A 20,500-nucleotide genomic window follows, 5' to 3' on the forward strand; every position below is an offset into this window, starting at 1 on the left:
TGACCGGAAGACATGGACAGGAAAAAACTTACTTTATTCGTTAATCTGTTCACGGAGGAAAGATTCATTCAACCTGTTACGACCGATTGTTTTGCCGCACTTGTCGGCAGACGACCGTTTTGAAGTGACTGTTGCAACAGCTTCCTCCAATTATTGCGTAATTAGTGCTCATTTGTTGCACACAAAGTAGAATTTTTATCGTTTCTAACGGAAACCACACAGTGTAAAGTATCTTCATATTGTTTCTAAAGAGTTAAATGTCAGCGTTTATCTCGCAAGATGTGGCACGGTTTGAGCGAAATTTCGCGTCACCACTGTCACCAGAAGGTCGAGCCAGCTGTGCAAAGTAAGCAGACGGGCTAACTAAAGTTATTTGAAAAAGCCACGACTTTTTATAGGAAGTATAGACCTAAAGTCTATTCTAAGGATATAAAAAGCTTTCAGGAACGGCTTGTAGTTGTTTTAAGATCATTTTCAGGCAATATATTTCTGTATCCAAGTGCAGAAGATCAGCTACCTAAAAGAGAATCATGATACGGAAATAAATTTTAAAAACGTCATTATCTGAAATGTCGAAAAATTTGACGGTAATTTTTGTTTCGAGTTCTTCGATAGCGGCATGAAACAAAATTCTAACTTAACGAAGATCATTTAGTTCGAGAAAATGGTTCATTGTAATTGGTTAACTTTAATCGCTCCGCGAGAAATATATCGTTCAAGAAAAGCGAGCAAGGGAAATACGTATTAGCAGCATTGAACGTTAAAAATAACATCGACCATCGATCGCGATGATCTGAATATCGCTTGTTATGAAACCAACCAGGATGTTTAAGGAATAATAAAATTCGTTCGTATAATCTTTTTATTCCTTTATCATTAGACTCAGGATGAAAGAAGAAGAAGAAGAAGAAGAAGAAGAAGAAAAAGAAGAAGCAACATCCCCCGACGAAAGAGTCAGTCCATGAAATGAACTCCTGGTTAACGGGATCATACTGGCGAGGCCAGCTCAGTGTCTTTACCTCCTCGATCGCAGACGTCCCTCGTTTTCCTCCTTCCCTTCTTAAATAGACTCTGTTCTTTCTACTTATCTGTCGCAATTTGCCGTTGTCTCTGTGCCTTTTCAGACTTCCAATGATTACAAGTATCTTGGCATCGATCGTTTGGCAAATTGAGTTCCAGATGCTCGAATTAGAAAATTTAAGTTAGAAATAATTTGCTTCTTAGAATCATTTTAACTAAGAGTTACACTATATAATTATTATTTAAAGTTATATCTCTCTAGTTAGTTTTGTTAATTAAAGATGGCTCTTTCTAACAAATCTCTATTTCTTTTCTGTGGGAAAACACGCGTAGTATAGTCGTATTTCTCGTACACAGGAATAACTATTTTCCATATCCACTTGTTCGTCACTGCTTTACCCGTGTCGATCGCCCCTCGAGGGTCTTCTTCAGGGTTGAAGCCGCTTGCAAGATTTCCGATATCCGTCAGGCTTACATAAAATCGAACAAAACAGCCGGGGAAAGACGTCAAGCTTCTGTTATTCGATAAAAACTTCACCTTCGTCTGAAATATGCGACCGCCTTCTTGCTTAATTAGATTACCATTCGAACTGGACCATCGCCACTAGCTTGTCTCTATTTTATTTATATTAAGTACAATGCACTCGCTAGACAATGGTATTAGTGAATAGACAAACGACTGTACTCTAGTGTTGATCTCCTTAATTTATTTATCTTAGGTTTGCCTATTGAAGTTTAATCTTGCATCAAATATAAGACTATTAACAACACTGTGAGAAAATGTACTACAATAGCTCGGGAAGGTATTGCAATGAAACTAATAACGTCTAACACAAAGATGAACGACATGAAATTATTGGACCTAATACTTGGTTTCTTCTGAATTTTGTGAGTCCGGAAGTTCTTATGGATGTTTACGGTGTACAGAAAAAAAGAATTCACTCTTCCGTTGCTTGAAACAATTATTTCAATTTTTCTTTTAATATTCAATATTTTCATTCGCGGGTAAACAACGATACGATGATAGAAAATATGCGAGGGGCTTTCTGCGGAATAAGATAAATGTTCTAGAATATTCTTCTCCTCAAGCCATGTCTCGTACCATTTTGTCGAAGAATTTTCCAAGGAAGTGCAATTTTCATCTTCAATAGGAGGCTGCGTTTGAAGTATGGAACGTAAATACATTGGTCGATATCAGAGAGAAGTTCGTTAAGTCCACCCCTGATTTATATCAGTACTTAAGAGAACACTCTCAACCCGTAGGCCAACCCCTAATGAAAGTTGTTCCCCTGTTGTATATACACATTTACACGAGGAAAATTTTCGACTGTTGTGATTCGCCGGATCGATAAGCGTCAAGTGCAGCGGATCGATCGCTAAGTAAATTACCTGCTTGCAAATTTAGCAACACTGCCCCGTTCTAATCCCGTGATTCGATTGCTACAAGTATTCAATATAGTTTGCTCGATTCTGTTAGCCAAAAATGATTTTCCCTTTGGAAAAATGTAAAATTTGCATTTTTCTTGATACAAGAAAGTTGTTCGGGAAAGTTTCTATTTCGAGAAAGTTGTTCAGGAGCTTGAGAAAGTTTAACAAGAGAACTGCGATTAAAAGGAGGATTAAATTATTCAGGGACTCGATCCATTAACTTCATTTTCTGAATGTTTCTTAATTTTATGTGTGATTAATTTCTAATTCTGAAGCAGGTGCAAAAGAGATAAATATATAATGATCGCCTTTCAGTCTCGATAAAAATAGTGTCAAAAGTAGTCGACAGTGTTAAAAGTAGTTACACGCTTTTAATAATTGCAGAAACAAAAGATCTAAGTCTCGTCATATCGATAGATGTGATAATTGAAGCGTTAAATTGGTCCGTAGAAAGAATAGGGACCACAGAGAATCAACGATCGCAAAATACAACGTGTTTCAAACATCTAATTCGAGGTAACATTTATACCGTCTTATTTTAAACTTTCTTCTCTGCCCAATTCGCACTGCCAATTTGCCACAATCGACCCCACGATATAGCAAAAACACAAGCATCTTACTTACAGTAAAGATATCGTTAGACATCTAGGACTGCTTTCCCAGTATCTCACTTTGGAATTGCGGCATCCTATACAGATCGTCCCAGATTCTGGAATCGTCCGGTATACTTCAAAACTCTGCTATTTTCCAAGCGAAAACGCTGCCTCTGAAACGCATCCACGATCGATCGACCTACGTTTCATCGAGCGATCGCAAGATGGGCGTAGGACCATCTCTTCATGGACCAGAATAGCGTCGGGTCTGACGTCATGTAGAATGTAGACGTAGTAGGACCAACGACACACGGCCTGGATGACGAAGAATGAAAATATCGTGGCTGCTCGTCAAGCTCGCGTTACACACGCCACATGCACATGCATATGTCGACGCGCGCGCATTCACAATTCGTGCAACGCACGCGCATACATGTGCATGTATAGGGTGGTTAGCAGGACACTGATTAGTAATAAAACGTAATAATTCTAAGATAAGAAGGGATTACTTCATTTTGATACCTATACGTGATTCATTATGTCCAACATTCTTAAACCTCGTTCACATCAATTCAAATAATATGAAATTGCTTCACCAAAGGACCCGCTGGTCTCTTGATTGGAAAGATTCTTTCAAGTTTCTATTCCAACTCTCGTTTAATCCTGTTACTTCAAGAAGAAAAGTTCTTAATTGTACTGAATATTACAACATGGTTTGAATCGTCGCTTCTATGTGATTTTAGATTGAAATTTATAACAATTAAAATCAGGTAATGTCTTGCAGAGCACCCAGTATGTACGTGTCGTTGCAACTCGTTAGCGTCGCGACGTGCGAGCGTGAGGTATTCGTAATGTTTCACGAGAATGACGTCATTCTCGCGGGGCACGCGCACTGGATGCACATTCTCCGAGCAAAAACCCCGCGGATTCGCCGCCAAAACAAACCAGATGAACCTTCGCGGTTTGCCAGCTCCCCCATTGTTTGCCGTGTTGCTTAATATACTCTTTTTTTATGCAGAACAAGGATCACGCATTAATCGAGATGCAGATTTCAAAGATTGCGTTCTGAACGTTGGATCAACTTAATATAAATTAGGTGACAACCGATCGCATTTATATCAACTATTATATACCAACAATTATGGTTCGCTTTTTATATCAACTATGTACATGAATCATTATGAGCGTCGTACAGATCGAAAATAAGCCAGGACAATGTAGGGCATACTTTGTTCGGTACAGTCATTGGAAAGTATATTTTTCTTAGAAAACTTTCGTAGAATATCCGCACCGGCCCCGAATTTACTGCAGATAGAGTTGGGAAAGTAATTTCTACGCAATAAAACGCTACAAGTGGATCCGGCCGTAACTTTTCCGCCGCCATGGAAGGCCACCACCTGGGTGGGTTCCGATCGTTGGATAATTCGCGATAAAAGGGGAAATCTAATTAAACTTCGTCCCCGATGCCGATAATACCGGTCATCTCCGATGTCGTTGTCAATCGGCGAAAATGCAATTTGATCTAGATGAGCGAGAAAAAATGCACTAAAAAAAAAGTGATCGAACCACTTTGGTGATCAAAGGAGAAAACAGGCCTGACCCAGTTTTCGCGATTGCGGTTACCTCCGTATGAAGGAACTTGCAATAACTCGTCCTTCTGCCGTCTCCTGCAATCTTAAATCCACTGACTTTCCCATGTCCCTTCTTTTCTTCCCCCTTTGCGATCACCTTCTTACGCGTGCCACGTGCACCAACGATAAAAACGTGCAACCAAGTGTATGGAATCGTGTGCTTGATCAAAAATAGACGCGGCATGAGGAGAATTAATGACAATACAATTAGCGGCGGTGCTGGAATCTTAGGATGGAAAGGCACTTTTTCATTAGTCTTTAACCGTTGATAAATTGAAGATTTTTTGTGAGTAGCATTGTATGGAACTTTGAAATTACTCTATCATAAAATAAAAGAAAATGCGAACGTCCTGGTGGTCTTCACACGGAGATATTTCTTGAAAATACGATTAGTTGACATTCTGAGATCAATAAATAGATGATCTGTAACGTGCAGATAGCACTATAAGTGTGATATTTCAACAGCGGAAACTCGATATTTTAATGGTTAAATTCCAACGTTAATTCGAAGATTTAATTACGTCGATTTTTCTAAGTGGAAATTGAATTATTAATAGCTAATTAAACGATGAATGATAGGTTTTTGCCGGACGTGAAAGTATCCTAGACGACCGGTAAGGTAGAATGCAAGTAGAACGAACGCACGAGCGCGGCCTGTTGCAAAATCATCCTGAGATTGCTAGGTCCGACTGGCTGGCCGAGCATTGCAAGAGTTTCACAACGGCCATTGTTAGATAGAACGATGTCGAAACCGCATCAATTTTAGAGGAAACGGGGACGAAATGGAAGACAGCAGTTCCGAGATAACCTCACCTGCGTCTCGCTGTATCGACCTTCGAAACGGCCTTGATAAAATTTGGAAATATCGTCAGAGTTAATAGAACAGTTGCTCGATATTTTTTGCTATTTTTTAACATTTTTCGCTTGTTCGTTGTTATGTTTGTAAAATACTAGATCCTAAGTCTTATAGTGTCGTCTGTAAATATCGTAGTATGAGTACTCTAATGTAGATATTTTATATATTCTTATATGTTACGTACATAATATACGTTTTAACATATTTAAGTTTCTAACGAATACATAAACATCCGCAGTCTATTAATAATTGGAAGCAACATTTACTAAAACAGAACAATAATTTACCATTTATTAATTTGAAGTGATATCAGAAAAAGCCCAAAGTCACTAAGCTACAAGTAGTATTGTCCAGCGTATACTCAGACAAAACTACAAAGTATAATTTAGTCACTTGTAAATTGAGACGAGTATCAAATACTCGACGATATCGTGGCAGGATAACATAAAACAGAAGACAAGTCCACCCTCTGTGGTAAGTGTCCTCCAGCGTTAAATTCATTGCCTCTCATAACATTCGAATTCATGAAGTGAAACACGATAACGGATTTCCATATAGACTGGCGACGCGTACGAGCATTGTGTCGCACGAAGGACAAAGCGAAGGGTGGAAACTAAAAACGGATCTATACGTTCCATTGGAATGGGACGCCAATAGAAACTTCGCCTAAGAACTTACGAAAACTTTGCTACCGTTCTTCGTGTCCGTGCACTTACCAGTGTAAGCTGGATCAAAAGAACCGGTGGACGACTTTATGCAATCTTTTCGATAGCATTCGTTCCGGATATTTTGATTGTACGTTAAGTCTTTGACCCTACAACTTCAATCCACTTGCGACTTTGTAAATTGTTTCGTAGATACGAACGTTTCCTTTATAGAATTTATACGGATTAAAAATTGCTGAAGTCAGTTAGCACAGTTACGAGATGAATTCGAAGATTTTATTACGTTACAGTTTCTTGTTATTTAGATTATATTTTGCATTTCTACAACAAGTCTTTACGATAAATATAGCCATGCGTGCTATTATGTAAACTTCGTCTCCACCTACTCTCGATCAAGTCAAATCGGCTCCACCTTACCAATCATGTTCTTCCTACTGCATTTTACCATTTCAGAATCGAGGAACGTGTCATACGTTAAGATACGCAATTTTTAATAACGACTACAATTTAAGTCAATTGGTTGACATAATATTATATCATTGGTTTGTTGCATAATATCATAGATTTCTCAATCATCTCTAATATTGTATCTTGTATCTTAAGATTTAACAAGTTTCTCAACTATATAAGTATATTAAGATATTCTCTTCTAGCCATTAAGTAGCCATCGAAATTAAAAAATCAACAAAAGTGGATTTATCGTGCTTTACCGTATGGTTCTTGATTACAAATCAAAAATATACGATGTACTTGGAAATAAAAACTTCTGAATCGGCCACTCTCACAGTATTATCCCTTTCTCTCAATGTTTACCTCGAGGTGTACGGAAACCTATAATTCGGTTTGGATGGAAAGGCGCCAGAAACGACGGGATGGGGTAGAAATTGAGGATTCACGAGACGTCCGGACGCCACGCATCAGTAGCACATCCATTGGTGTTCGTGATAACGCGTTGAACGACGAATCAACGTAATAGGTGGCCTCTCGATTTCCCCTGGAACTGACCATTCCTAATTCCACAGTTTTACCGTGGATCGCGGTTGATCTCCGCTAGACTTCACTTTCCCCATTTTCGGTTTCCACGGAGCGCAAAAAGGGACGAAAGCCACCGTTCGATCCGATCGATTTGAAGAATAAACGATTAAACTGCATTTGTGGAATTCGCTAATGACCATCGCTTGTTCCGCTTGTTTGCTCAAGCGCTAGAGGAGCGTTGGTTAATTCGACAAGTTCAACGTTTTGAGTCTTCGCTAAACGTCCTATTAGCTCAACTAATTAAAGTAACATCGTATTATAGAAATAAAAGTTATATATTAATATAGTTAAATTTATTGGAAATTTATAGAACTCATCTAAATGCCAATAAAAATTCATAAAAAATGAGTGTTAACCCTCTGATTTCAGCTATTAAAACAAAGCGTTTCTGATTGTACGTTGTACTTACAATTAGTTAACACGCTTTGAGCATACACGACGACATTATATTTAATAAGCAATATTTCATTTTGATTCTTCGAGCATTTCGTTTGATTATATCATTAGAATTTGACCAATGAAAATTTATTCTAACTACTACCAAATCCATATAATATTTGAGGTACATTCGACATTTTTGATACAGCAACGAAGGGTTAAATCGGAAGGAAACGTATCACAAAACGAGATGCGCTTACCGAGAGGAACATTCAGGAACAAAAGTACCGTTTCATGAGGTAACATTGAACCGTCTAGTAACAAATGCATGGATTGAAAGCCATCGTGCGATAAAAGCGGCGGTTCACAAATCCACGGCTCAATCTCAGTCAATCCATCTGTTTCGTCGGGTTAATCCTTGCGTAGCCCGGAATCTATCCCTCGGTCGAGGCGGCCACTCGCCACGTCAACACAATTAGTTGGATGGCAATAATCCGAAGGAACAGTTATAAGACGGGCCTTTTTAATTTATCGTTAAGGCCGTTAAGTCCCATAAAATATGCTCGGATCAAGAAGTTCCTTATGATTATTGCTCCATCAGGTAAAAATTTGGGAAACCTGAGTTTTCCCATGTTTCCCGGGATTCCATCTGCGAATGACGAGTTGTGGGGCGATCACCACTGAACAAGAGTTTTTCTTTGCAACAGCATCGTCACCGGACTTCACGGGATCTACGACTACAGATCAGTCGACATCTCTAGACTGATTCGCCAACTTTAGAACAGTCAACATCTCTTTACCGGGTTTACACCCTTCAATCATTCACTTACTCACTTATATCTACGCACCAGGATAACTATCTTCTCTACAAAGCTGTTAGAAATATATAATATTATAACCTGTTAAACTCAGTGTTATACTCATTGAACCACCCCTATTATCCTAATCGAAATAGGGGATCGATCTGTTCGTGGCGTCGATTATTCTAATTGTAACGGGAATTCACGACTCCCGTTGACGTGCTTCCTCGCGATCGTGTCTCCCCGCGACTGATCGAATAAACATCATCTTGGAATCGAAAAAGTCGGATCAAGGGGAGTCATGTTATCAAGAGCCCTTCACACCTGATGGCTAACCAGTGGTTCATAACCCTAACCTATCCTAATCTGTCTTTACCGCGGGGAGGTTAACCCCTGACCATGAGGTCTGCACTGGCCAGCGTCCGTTTACACCCCGAAGGGACCGAACGGACAAATGACGGTAAACAAACTCGTGGTCCTCTTCCGGACGTCACTTGGTGTTAACGAGAAAACCTGGAAAGCTCCATTGAAAGAATGGAGCAACGGTCAAGTAAAATGAATAGCTTTCAACTAGGATTAGGGAAGATATTTCACCGAAGAATCTGCAACGTGGAAGAAACACTCGTGGAATGTCTGGATCGTCCGAATAAGTTGCGACACTAGACACGTTTAGACGATTTTAGACGTTCGCCATTTTAGGATGATCGATAACCTTATTCGCATGAAAATTATTTTACTTTTTGGTCCTTAATGGGTTAAGGAAGAGGGAAAGACCTCGATATATATCATCATGCATAAGTCACAGGACATTTAGTACACTTAGAGTAGGAAATGGATGCCATGATTAAAAAATGAAACTAATACTTCTTAGTTATGTGTATCATAAGGAAATGTAATAATAAGATTTTATCTACAATTGGATAAAACCTATGAACAGGATTTATAGTGATAATTTTTGGCACCTCCGTAAACAGGTAAATCAAAAAAAAAGTAAGAAAAAGAAGGAGAGGTTTCACCATTGGCCAACACTTCAAGTATTTACGCCGTAGCTACAACAATGAAAATAATATCGGTTACGTGGAAACGCTCTATTTAAGAGATCGAGATTTTCTACTTTACCATATCTGTATCGTCTACCATTTCTTCGATCTCACTACATATTCTGTAACTATCACGTATTAAATAGCTCTCTGGCAAACCATACACGCTTTTTCCCTCTTTCTTCGAGCCCACCCCTTCATTTCAACCCCTAAAGTCACTCTTAGTCTTTTTCGTAGCTTCGAACAAGATGACGAATGATCGACGCTGGATTCAAAGATAACAAGAATCAAAAAACAGAGACGAGAGATTCGTTGAATAGGGATGAAGTGAGAGAAGAGAGGGGGGCAGGAAAGAAAGGAGAAGCAGTGTAGTAAGCCAGAACCGAGTAAGAAAAGAGATTTTTCTCTTCTGTGTTTCTCCAATCTATGTATGCATCTGTATCTCTGTGTTCGACACTGAAAAGAGAGAAATGGTAAAGAGATAGAGATAGGTGAGGGAAGGGGGAGAGAGAGAGAGAGAGAGAGCAATAATGTGTGGTGGAGGAGAGACGAAAAGGACGGTAGAACAAGAGGGGAGGGATCAATGCCGGTTGCCAGGGCAACCACGGCACCTGATCTTCATCCATCCTGGACCATACTTCTCAGTCCTGCCCCGTTCACGAGAACGAACTGGGACGAAGTGTCCTCTAGGACACCTGGACTGATTTCCAAAGGTTATATCGTGTCCAGATTGAAACCTAAACGGGGGAACGTAGAACGTCAACCTTATCCAATTGAACTTTCCAATTTAGACCTTATGTACATTCTGTTTTGGATGTTGACGATAGAAACCAAGTTACAGGAGTAACATCTTACAAACTTACAAAAATTTATTTTAGAAAGTCATATAAACGTTGTATATATGTCTTGAATCTATTTATATTTTTATGTAGATTCAATAATGTCTGGTTCTCATACAATATTCATATTTTTCGTTTGATATGACTCCAACATGCATCTTCCAGTGATGATTATTCGAATGTTTCATCCTACAACTGAGAAGTTCAGCATATGAACAGTCAGCAATAAAGGAGAACGTAAGATAGCAAAGAAGCTAGCACATTTCCTGTAGAATCGCTTAAGACTGCATATTAGGTTCTGCAGACCAAGCAGTACAGTTAATATGTTATTCCGAAAACAGCGGTACTGCAATAACTTTCTCCTATTCCTACCGACAACCATTGCAACATAATATCCAAAGCCGGACTAATATATCCGTCCTTATTAAAACGTATATCTACCATAGATTCCTATCGTTCTCTAATTAACAAAAGTAACTAATCTCTGCCTTAAAAAAGAACTTAATTAAAAGAAAAAAAAGGTAAAAAACGAACAGTTTGAAAGGAATTCAGCTGCAGAGAAGCTACTACGTTAGTCAAGAGTCGGTCGTTTCCAAGAGCCTCACTGCGCATGCTTTTGCGCATCGGGTGAATAGACGTTTGCTTCTTTTTTTCAACTGCATTCGTCCGGCGTAGTATTCCATTCGTTCGCGAAGATGATTTATCTCGATTTATCTGTCCTATCGGAAAATCGTTCTAGCTGACAAAATAATCGTGCTACGAGAGATATAAAGGATTAGTTGCAATGCTGTTCGGTCAGAGCAGACGCAACGCTCGCGTTTCTGCGCATCAGCGCGAGTTTTGGCGGGTCGATGCGCCATTGTTGCCCTGGCGGCTGTGTCCGCTTTGTTTTCATCTCTCTCTCGTTCCGGTTTCTCTCCCCCTACTACCGCGATCCTCCCTCTCTTGTCTGCTCTCTCATTTCATCATTTTTCACTCGACGCTCTCACCCACCCACCCCTGGTCCTCTGGTTGTTCGTTAATGAAAAATAATAAATCCAAAACTATTGGGAGAAAAAAGAAGAAAAGAGAACGACGCGGAGCGACGTTGCTAAAGCAATGAATTCCAGTTCATCTTACGTTTACATTCTCACATAACTATTTTTTTTTTAGTGAAATATATACGATTGGTTCTTTCGATAAATGTTGTTTGGTTGTAGATATGAAGAAGAAATTTAATTGAGAAGTTCAGTTTTTTTTTTAGAAGTTTGACGTAGACTGCTTTTGTAATCACCCAGCACGCATGCAGCGTGTCCTTGAATTTACTACTTCATGTTGCAAATCTGATAGATAAAACTATTAGTTGATTGATTTTTTAAATAAAAATTAAGTGACAGAATCACACTTGAACGAGTAATAAAAGTCGACCAAAGTGTAATATTGGATGAGACGATTGTGAGAGTACGTAAATTAGCAAAGCTATGGGAATAAATACAGAATTTACGTGAATTCCGTTACGGAACAAGCTATGGGATAAGAAAGTAGAAAAGGGGTGCCCTGATATGCAGCAATGGATGGTAGATATATCGTTATCACGCGAGATATCGTAACACACATTCTTTCATGGTTAGACAGCTAACATGACTACACATTCGCAAAGAACTTTCTAGCATAGTTTACTGATATTTTCAATTCTATCCTCTCACGTGCACTCGACCGACTAGTGTACTGCTTGTGTAATTAAGAAAAAGGATTAAAAGCTCAAAATTTAAAAGTCATTTCGTTTTGATTTAGCGATATTTACATTTCATGGAAACGAGTACTTTATTTAATTAAATTGAAAATATCGCATGATATAAAAAAGAATGCTTCTTGCAACTGTAACTCTTTCTGCATTTCCAATAAAAAATATAAATGTTATGGCACATACTACAAAAGCTAATAGATTCTTATAGAACAAACTTTAGCATAAGATGATATGCATTGATTGGATAAGAATTTTAATAACACCAAAAACACTTTCAATTGACCTTTGAAAGGTCAAACATTAATCAACCAAGTACAACAAACTCTACGAATAAGAATATCACGATGAAATTGTAACATTGCAATTAATTAAAATATATTATGTTTTCTTGAATTTAATTTATCTGTGAATACAGTTCAATTTTTTTCATATCATGTGTCAAGTTATTTTTAAAATTGTTAATAATATATTTAATGAATAACTTTTTGATATCTTTTATAGATTTCTATTGACGTCATTTCTATCGAAGTATGGGATATTTCTGAGTAAATCGTAAAAATGAAGGTTGACAAGTCTTATGTATAAACAGAGAGAACTGTTGCTGCGATACCGATAACGGAACGGTTCGTCAGACATGACTTTCGGTTTCATGGTTGATAAACAACAATATTACGACTAGAATTTATTACAATATCATTAAAGTAAGCAAAAAATCAGAAAACTTTCTATCGTTGGTTGGAATCGCAGCTTTGCATTCGTACGCTTCAATTATTATTGTCCCTCATATAAAAACAAAAGTGAGCTAAGATAATTCAATCAGACGCTAATCCTTGACCCAACGACAATTTTGGTTCATCAAGTATTCGTCATGAAACAGACGCTATACTCCAGCCAGTTACGTATTTGTATGCTGTGACTTGATGACTGTGTGATATTTTTAAAAGTCACAGAAAACGTGATATAATTTATTACTTTTCTAGAAAGTGCAAAATCTAGGATTTCTTTACATTTCGAATTTATATTGAGTAATACGTTATAGGCGAGTTTGTAATGTCTGAGACAATAATCGATATTCTATTCTTTGTTCGTTTCCTATCAAACAAATTGAGGATAGTCACTTATTGATATATTGATAGAAATAATTAGAAAACTACCCATGTGAATAATGTTATCGTTCAGCGAAGGACTCAATATTATATTATATAAATGATATTATATAAATACTTGGAATAGTACTTCGAATAATCAAAATTGAGACAAGAAATTCAATTCTAAATAATTTGGTATCTGACTCAGATATAAATATAAAAACATAATATACATGTACGTTAATGAATATTAGATTAGTGCATATGAAACTTCTATAAAGTTTCATAAAGTTCATAAAATATTTCAAAAACTAACTTTAATGCATCATAATAAATACAGAGATATATGATTACATAAAGATATTACATATGATTACAGTATCCTTTGAAAAAATGGAATTTCATATAAACCAACCTAACATTACTTTCATCGCACTTCACTGTATCGAGCGAACTTGATTATATGAAACGATTTCCTGATCACGCAGTATGTTTGCGTAATGTCGCCATGATGCGCGTATACCTCGACAATCGGAGATATGCGCACTCGTAAAAATTAATGTATGCCACAAACTTGTTGCTCGTATTATAAAACGCATTCGCGATGCTTATCCGAAAATTCACATCGCTGTAACGTCGTTGGTGAGATTGGCTTTTATCGTTAATACCACACGTCACGCGTACCAATTGTCAACGTACTTTTTATACACCTGAGATAAGTTTCGCCGGAAGTGCGTCACGAGTAACTTCTTTTGTTTAGCTCGACAGATACGGATGGAAATTTCTTTCCGTGTTCGGCGATCGAACCTGAATTCTTTTCTATCAAACAAGTTTTACCAATTTTTCGCCATATGTTACATGCCATCGTTATCATATTAAAAAGGAAATCTAGGAATACACCTTTCTGTATTTAGAATAGATGTTTTCTGAACCTCAACTACGGACTATGTATATTTTCGTCATTACCACAAACGTCACTTCTCATATTATTCATTATTTTATCATTGTATTACAAAAAGTAGTCTAATATAACTCCTTTATTTATTAATGCACATCTGTTTCTTAAGATTTTTAGAATTGAGAATACTCAAATGCTAGAACTTCTAAAAATTTCGTCTAAATTATAGAAATAGATAAAAGTCATATAATAAAAATGTTCTCTCTCTGAAACTTCGCTCTAAAAAAAATTAACAAAATGGTTACAAATTACTATCATAGAGAAAGATTAGTACCATTTTTTAATAAAATTATTTATAATTTCTCTGTACCTCATTAATTAAGGTCGTGTAAATAAGTGTACATGCCCTACTAGAATATGATTCATTGAAAGAAAGTACAGTTATTCTATTATAAATTTGGAAAATAAGGCATAAACGTAGTAGACTGGAAATAGGCACAGGAGACAGTGTGTCACGATGTCAGGCTCGAGGATGACGAACAATTTAAATATTTTGCTGTTATTTACCTTACATTAGCAAGAACTAGAATACTGGTATCCTATGTCATGTGAGATCCTATGGTATGTATTGGTCCAGTCCTATACGATCATTCGTGAACGCGTTAATCCTTCGTCGAAGAGCATCATGAGGCAATGAATCAACTGTTTCAAGGTATTTCAACCTTAATTGACGTCAACGGCAAATAAGCACAGGCTGGCCAATGGCCTGTTCACAAGTAACTGCGAAATGTGGTGTTAGTCGTTCATGAAAACAGATATTTCTGTGTTCCCCTGTTGAGACCTCAACCAGATATCATTCAATAAACAGAGTACAATGTAGTTAAATCCTACGATTACAACTTTAAGTATGTCTAAATTTGTTTCAAAGCGATGAATTAAATTGGTATACAATTTGTAACATTGATGATTTGGTAACTATGTTTTCGTACATCTTTCACGAAAAAAATACTAAACAATAACGAACCGCATTTTTTAAGAATTAAACAAAAAAAGGAGATGGTAAACCTTGAGCAAAAGTCTCCAAGTTTAACCTGACTAAGAAAATAAGTTTTGCGTGCCAGATATGTAAAAAAGACTACCAATAGCGACTCTGTCCTGCGTCTTTCGCCCAATCGAAAGGTAAGGTTAGTTCTTCCACTCGCGATGGAAAATATTGCTCTACGTACGTATAAATGTACAACGGAATATCGTGAGTTACACTGTATCAATCTCTTTGATATATCACTACGATTGTTAGTTTCTTTTGAAACAATGTTGACCGTAGATTGTTTCGTTTTAATTCACCAAGAAACACAAGAAAGACAAGGTTAATGAACGTAAAAATACGTGATAGCAATCGAGCAACGAAGACAAAGAGATTGCACGAACTAGTCGCGATTATGACATCATAACCTATCAACCGTCTCATCTTAAAAACAATTGTGTCTTGAAATCATCATTTTATCGTACTACTCTACTCCATACTCTTTCGGAATACAGAGGAAAGAAAGTTTGTTACCGTCTGGTATATCTGTTTATTTAGTCCATCCCTTTAAACTCCTTCCTGTTTGCTCTTTTAACCGCTTCAGTTCTTTCCATAGAAATGACTACGTCATTAAATTTGTAGTAAGAATGAAACCAATGATTTAGTTATTATAAAGTAGAAAAGAATATCGTATTCGTTGTGACTTACCGATTTACAGTCGATCGTCACATTTTTATGTTGCCCCAAGTTACCAGCCGGTCGAGTCACGTCGTGGTTCTGACACTAACGAACTTATTCACGAATCATTTACGGAAACAGAAGCACCGTAAATCAAATGATCACACCATGGCGCGCAGCAGCAGGCTGCAGGCCATCTTGAAGCCACCGATGAGACACGCACACAATAAGCCCAGTGGAATCAGGCACATACGGTGTAAGGTCCTCCCAGAAGGACGGAAGACGATCGAGTGAATGCTCCATAAAGTGGCGGCCATGATGGCGCCACTTATCAAACCTTTTAAGCTTCAACGAAATTCATCCTACAATTTGAAAGTTAATTCGTCTTGTTGAATATGATACACGCCGTAATACGTGACTTGCATTTTTTACAGTTGCAGGAAGTAGAAATTATGTTTCATGGCGATACTGCGTTTGATTTCGAAAAAACGTTCGAATTGAATCAAATTGGCAGTTCGTCATGCAGTCACCGTGATGGCGCCACTAACTGAGCGCGTGTGCGATGACTGATAAAAATTATCTATTTCTCCTAGTATGTAGTTGTCTCTAAAGATTAAGAATAAGTAAGTAATTGTTTTATAATTGAAACTATGATTCACCATTTCGAAGTAGATATTCAATATTTTGTCTTGATCTATCAATAGCTTTTATAGTTCATTTCGTTAATTATAGCAGTGGTGCGAAGATGCGGTATCTTTTCAACATTGCGAGGGTTGAACGATTTTCATTAAACGACTCACATATTTCTAATATCTTTGCAAAGAATTAGATCGAGTAACACTGATTCACTGAGAAATTCGAGTCTCGTTAAAACATAGTCTTCAAATGCATATTTGAAAAACTGGTTACACCCTGTGGTGTACATAACCACTTTTATGTTAAAAGAGCGTTATCAGTGTATTAATTTGTTTTAATGTATTTTGCAATCAATATTGTATAGTACAGTTGCCCTGAAAGAATGTCAATCGTTATCCATTTGTATTTCTTATCTCATGCATGATAACAACCTACCAAGATAATATTTTTAATCTTTCTTTCTATTGATGTCTGAATTTCTCTCAGAGCATCTGTCCGATCCATAACTTTCTTAAATAGATTTTATTCGAGCACTAAACAGTTATATCTACACTCTACAACAAACATCTTTGTCTGTTTTCGTCGTTAGCGTTGCGTTTGCACACTTTTATTGTTAATTTAACGACCAATGTCATCAGGAATTCCATATATCATATCAGGAATAATATAATAATAGTCGTTATTGCTTGCCATTTAACGGCATTGTTAAATTTTTTTACAACATTCTATCTGAACCTATCGAAGAACGAAAGCTTCCAGAAATAAGGTTCAATAATTTAAGGGATCATTGCTATTAATTAGGAATTCTTCCGTTCTTCGTATAGAACCGCGCGTTCGATTATTCTCGCAAAAAGATGGATATATTCTTGGCACATCGTAGTAAACTCTTAGTAAACGCATTATGTATATAAATAAGTTATACAATCGATGGCTCAATTCGAATTATTAAATATATATATATCTATATATATATAATATGTATATGAATATTTAAGATCTGTACGCGTGTATGACTAGAATATAATATATATATTTATAATATCTCGACATGTATCACATGCTATATTGACTATCGCGTTACCGGACGGGATTTGGAAATTGTATTCCTCGTCCTTACATCATTTCTCTCTCTGGCAGTTAATATCTGATATTTCAAAAATGAAAAAGAAAGTATGTAAGAAAAAATCATCTAAGATTGTTATTTCTTTTTCTCGTTATAAATCGATTTCCGCTTCACCAGAGACAGAAATATGCTGTCATTTATTGCTCATGTTAGTATAATCGTAGCCCGTAAAGTAATTACTTTTAATTATTATTTGCTAGTACTTTCATAAACTTTCATCTTAGGAGCATCAACCGTAAGTACTAGTATTGACTTCAGTGTTTATCGAACTCGTAACAGTGTACGTCGCCCCCTTAATACTTCTCCTTTTAATACTTTCATTGTATATCAACAAGTAGTCTCGCATTCGAAACTTACAGACTAGAAATGTACTATAGACTTAATGTTAAAATCGAATCTATCAGATTCTGTCCTCTGGAAGATTAATCGTGTTGCGTGTCATTAAATATTCCCGCAATATATTCATAAAAATCGGTATCCACACTAAAAGTAATAACGTCTACCTATTCTTCCTTTATTTTGTAAATCGTATAGTAAGAAATCCTTTAATACTTCTGACGCTTCTCCAAACGCTCGTCACATCTTTTAACGTTTGATTCGATTCTACATCTAGTCGAAGAAACAAAGGCTCGAATCTTTAATTCGATTCTCCACTGGCTACAGTACCATCTGTCGGAGGTCCGCCTGCTGTGACGCTTTGGGGGTCTGTCGTAGGAAGTCCTTGCATATCCTGCACACCTTGGAACAATTTGCCTGGGAACCCATGCAACAAATCGTAGGAAACAGGTGTGGGTGGTAAAGCAGTGGTGTGAGCGTGTGGCGACTGTAAAACCGCTATTACTCTTCTCAGTTCCTCCAAAGCGTTCCCTGTATGATTTGATAAGGAATAATTTTATAAACACGATTGAAATTAATACATTCATCGATAACATGCTGAGATCATGTTTTATTTCTTGTATTTTTGTATAATGTACCTTGCATGAGAATATAATTTTTCGCCAAGAGGAGGGTTGCAATCTTGGACAATTTTCTTACGGACGGACTATGGGCGTAAGGAATCACGGATCGAAGTTCGTCAAGTGCATCGTTCAAATCGTGCATTCTTCTACGTTCTCTGGCGTTGATGTTCAATCGCATACTTTTACCCTGACGAGTAGTTTTTGATTTTGGCGGGCAGTTCAATCTCGATGCCCCGGGTCTATAAACATTAGAATCAATAAATTTATTGTTTAAATGGGTTACATTAATTTTTATTATAGGCTTTCTGATACCTTTCTTGATCTGGTCTATTTTCATCGGAAAGAGCACTCGATGAAGCATGCGGTTGGGGCTGCTGCTGAAAATAGAAACCACCGAGGCCGACGGCACCCAAGGGAGTCCTTCTACCAGGTGCACTCTGAGGGTGCTCCGACGAGTAACTAGCTGGAGGAGCGGAAACACTAGCGTGAGATGCTCCCGGTACTGAATACATAGACTCGAGCGATGCTGTTGATTGTGGTGGTAATGGATGCTGTAATAGCAGAAAATAGTGAATAGTATACACTAATAGAAGTTAAAGTACCGTTTAAAGTAAGTTAAAGGACCGTCTTTTGTTTCACTTTGATCTTTATACTCGTTACTTGTGTGTACACCTATTTCTTTTTTGCACATTTTACCTTAAAGTCCATTTTTATTACAGTGTCATATGAAAACCATGGAAATAACATGAGAAACAATTTTTAAATTCAACAGGCTCTCAATATATCAAAGATCATTTGTCATAGTATTTGTTTTGAGCAATGTAATTTAATTTCTTTGCTAATGTAGGAATTCTTAAGGACAAACAACCTTCCAATTTCTGAATGGTAACTATTCAGATATTTTAATCGCTTAATAAAAACTAAATTTGGAAAAATGTATAACCATAATGATTTATACACACAGCGGTACGATGTTCCCAAGCCCATGTAGGATGCGAGGCCGAACGTTGCCAGGAACCTTGCTGCAGATGCGCCTCAGGAAGACCCTCTCTTCTATCGTCGTCCTCAGTGGAACTGCTCTCGCCGTCGTACGATCTCATTTCTCAAACGACTATGATATTCGTTTAAAACGTATTACTTTTCTCACTTCCGTCCAGTGCTTCCGCGAATCACCAAAGGTGGCTTCTTCGCGAACATGAAAACGTCGGTTGATCGGTTATCATTGTTCACGCGTGAGTGACGCGAAGTATCGAGCGAATGGTATCATCGACAAGCATAATATAATCAATAGTAACCGCAACACTTACCGACAAATTTCTTCCCGCTGATGGTCATGCACAGCGCAGGATCCTCCGAATGCAGCGAGGATCAGCAAAATTTTTTGCGCACGACCGTGTAGCCGGCCATCTCTCCGATATAAATCCTTCTTTGATCGTGGTACAATCCGAAACCGCGATCCACACGACTTAATTGCAATATATTGTTTGTCCTTTCTTTCTATCGTTTATGATAAGTTTAATATGACAAAAATAAGTCACTGTTTACGATTCAAGGCGACGCTGATCTCAGCCATGTTACGCGAAACTTTTGCAGCGCAAGCTGTTTGTCTACCTCTCACGAGGTAAACTTTGATCATTCACTCCTCTGCCTTTATTATTTAATTGTCACACACGTGTTTTCCTATCGTCTATCGGCGTTTCTTTTTTTCCATCACTCGAGTCGATACATTTGTACTTAATGAAATTATCGCCCACAGACGAGAACTCGTTCACACACACGGACCACGCACGCGTCTATTGTTTGCAGACGCCCTGCGCAGAGGGTGAACTGCCTGTAACCCTAAATGTAGTTCGAGCCTCCTCCGACAGGACGAGTGACCGTCGACTGGTGGATGCTGGTCTGGACCAACGCCTGGCGAACCCTGGTGAATATCCGAACAAGTTTCACGAGATGATGCACCCGCTTCTTACCATCTGGATAGGTCGATGCCCAGATGGAAAGGCCCATCGTTCGGGGGGGGGGGTGCAACATCGTTTTTTGCCCTTTCGTGACTTGGATGCTTTCCCTACTTCGAGGGGTGACT

At 37.7% G+C, this 20,500-nt stretch overlaps 2 protein-coding genes across 6 annotated transcripts in view; both read right to left on the reverse strand.

The window, feature by feature from the left end:
• LOC122572819 overlaps positions 1-15,996 on the reverse strand; it is a 33,136-nt gene extending 17,140 nt beyond the window's left edge. The window contains exons 1-2 of one of the 4 annotated variants that reach the window (XM_043738314.1): positions 15,730-15,995; positions 14,565-14,777 (exon numbers count right to left, since the gene is read on the reverse strand). The gene's annotated coding sequence lies outside the window, so the exon portion shown is untranslated. Of the gene's footprint in view, positions 1-3,072; positions 3,198-14,564; positions 14,778-15,729 lie in introns of those variants that run through there. The other 3 variants (XM_043738311.1, XM_043738313.1, XM_043738316.1) reach the window with 3 other exon arrangements.
• Positions 15,997-16,705: 709 nt separating this feature from the next.
• LOC122573101 (class E basic helix-loop-helix protein 23) lies at positions 16,706-20,281 on the reverse strand. Of its 2 annotated transcripts, none has more exons than XM_043739058.1 (5): positions 19,725-20,281; positions 19,380-19,599; positions 18,730-18,968; positions 18,433-18,656; positions 16,706-18,325 (listed from the first exon to the last, which is right to left on the reverse strand). In XM_043739058.1, the coding sequence occupies exons 2-5, from the start codon at positions 19,515-19,517 to the stop codon at positions 18,096-18,098; spliced, it is 831 nt and encodes a 276-aa protein (XP_043594993.1). In that variant the 5' UTR covers positions 19,518-19,599; positions 19,725-20,281; the 3' UTR covers positions 16,706-18,095. The 2 variants fall into 2 exon arrangements, with proteins under 2 accessions (XP_043594993.1, XP_043594991.1); XM_043739056.1 differs by having other exon boundaries at positions 19,380-19,602.
• Between the last annotated feature and the right edge of the window lie 219 nt (positions 20,282-20,500).

Source organism: Bombus pyrosoma, linkage group LG11 (assembly GCF_014825855.1).
Source record: "Bombus pyrosoma isolate SC7728 linkage group LG11, ASM1482585v1, whole genome shotgun sequence".
NCBI lineage: Eukaryota > Metazoa > Arthropoda > Insecta > Hymenoptera > Apidae > Bombus > Bombus pyrosoma.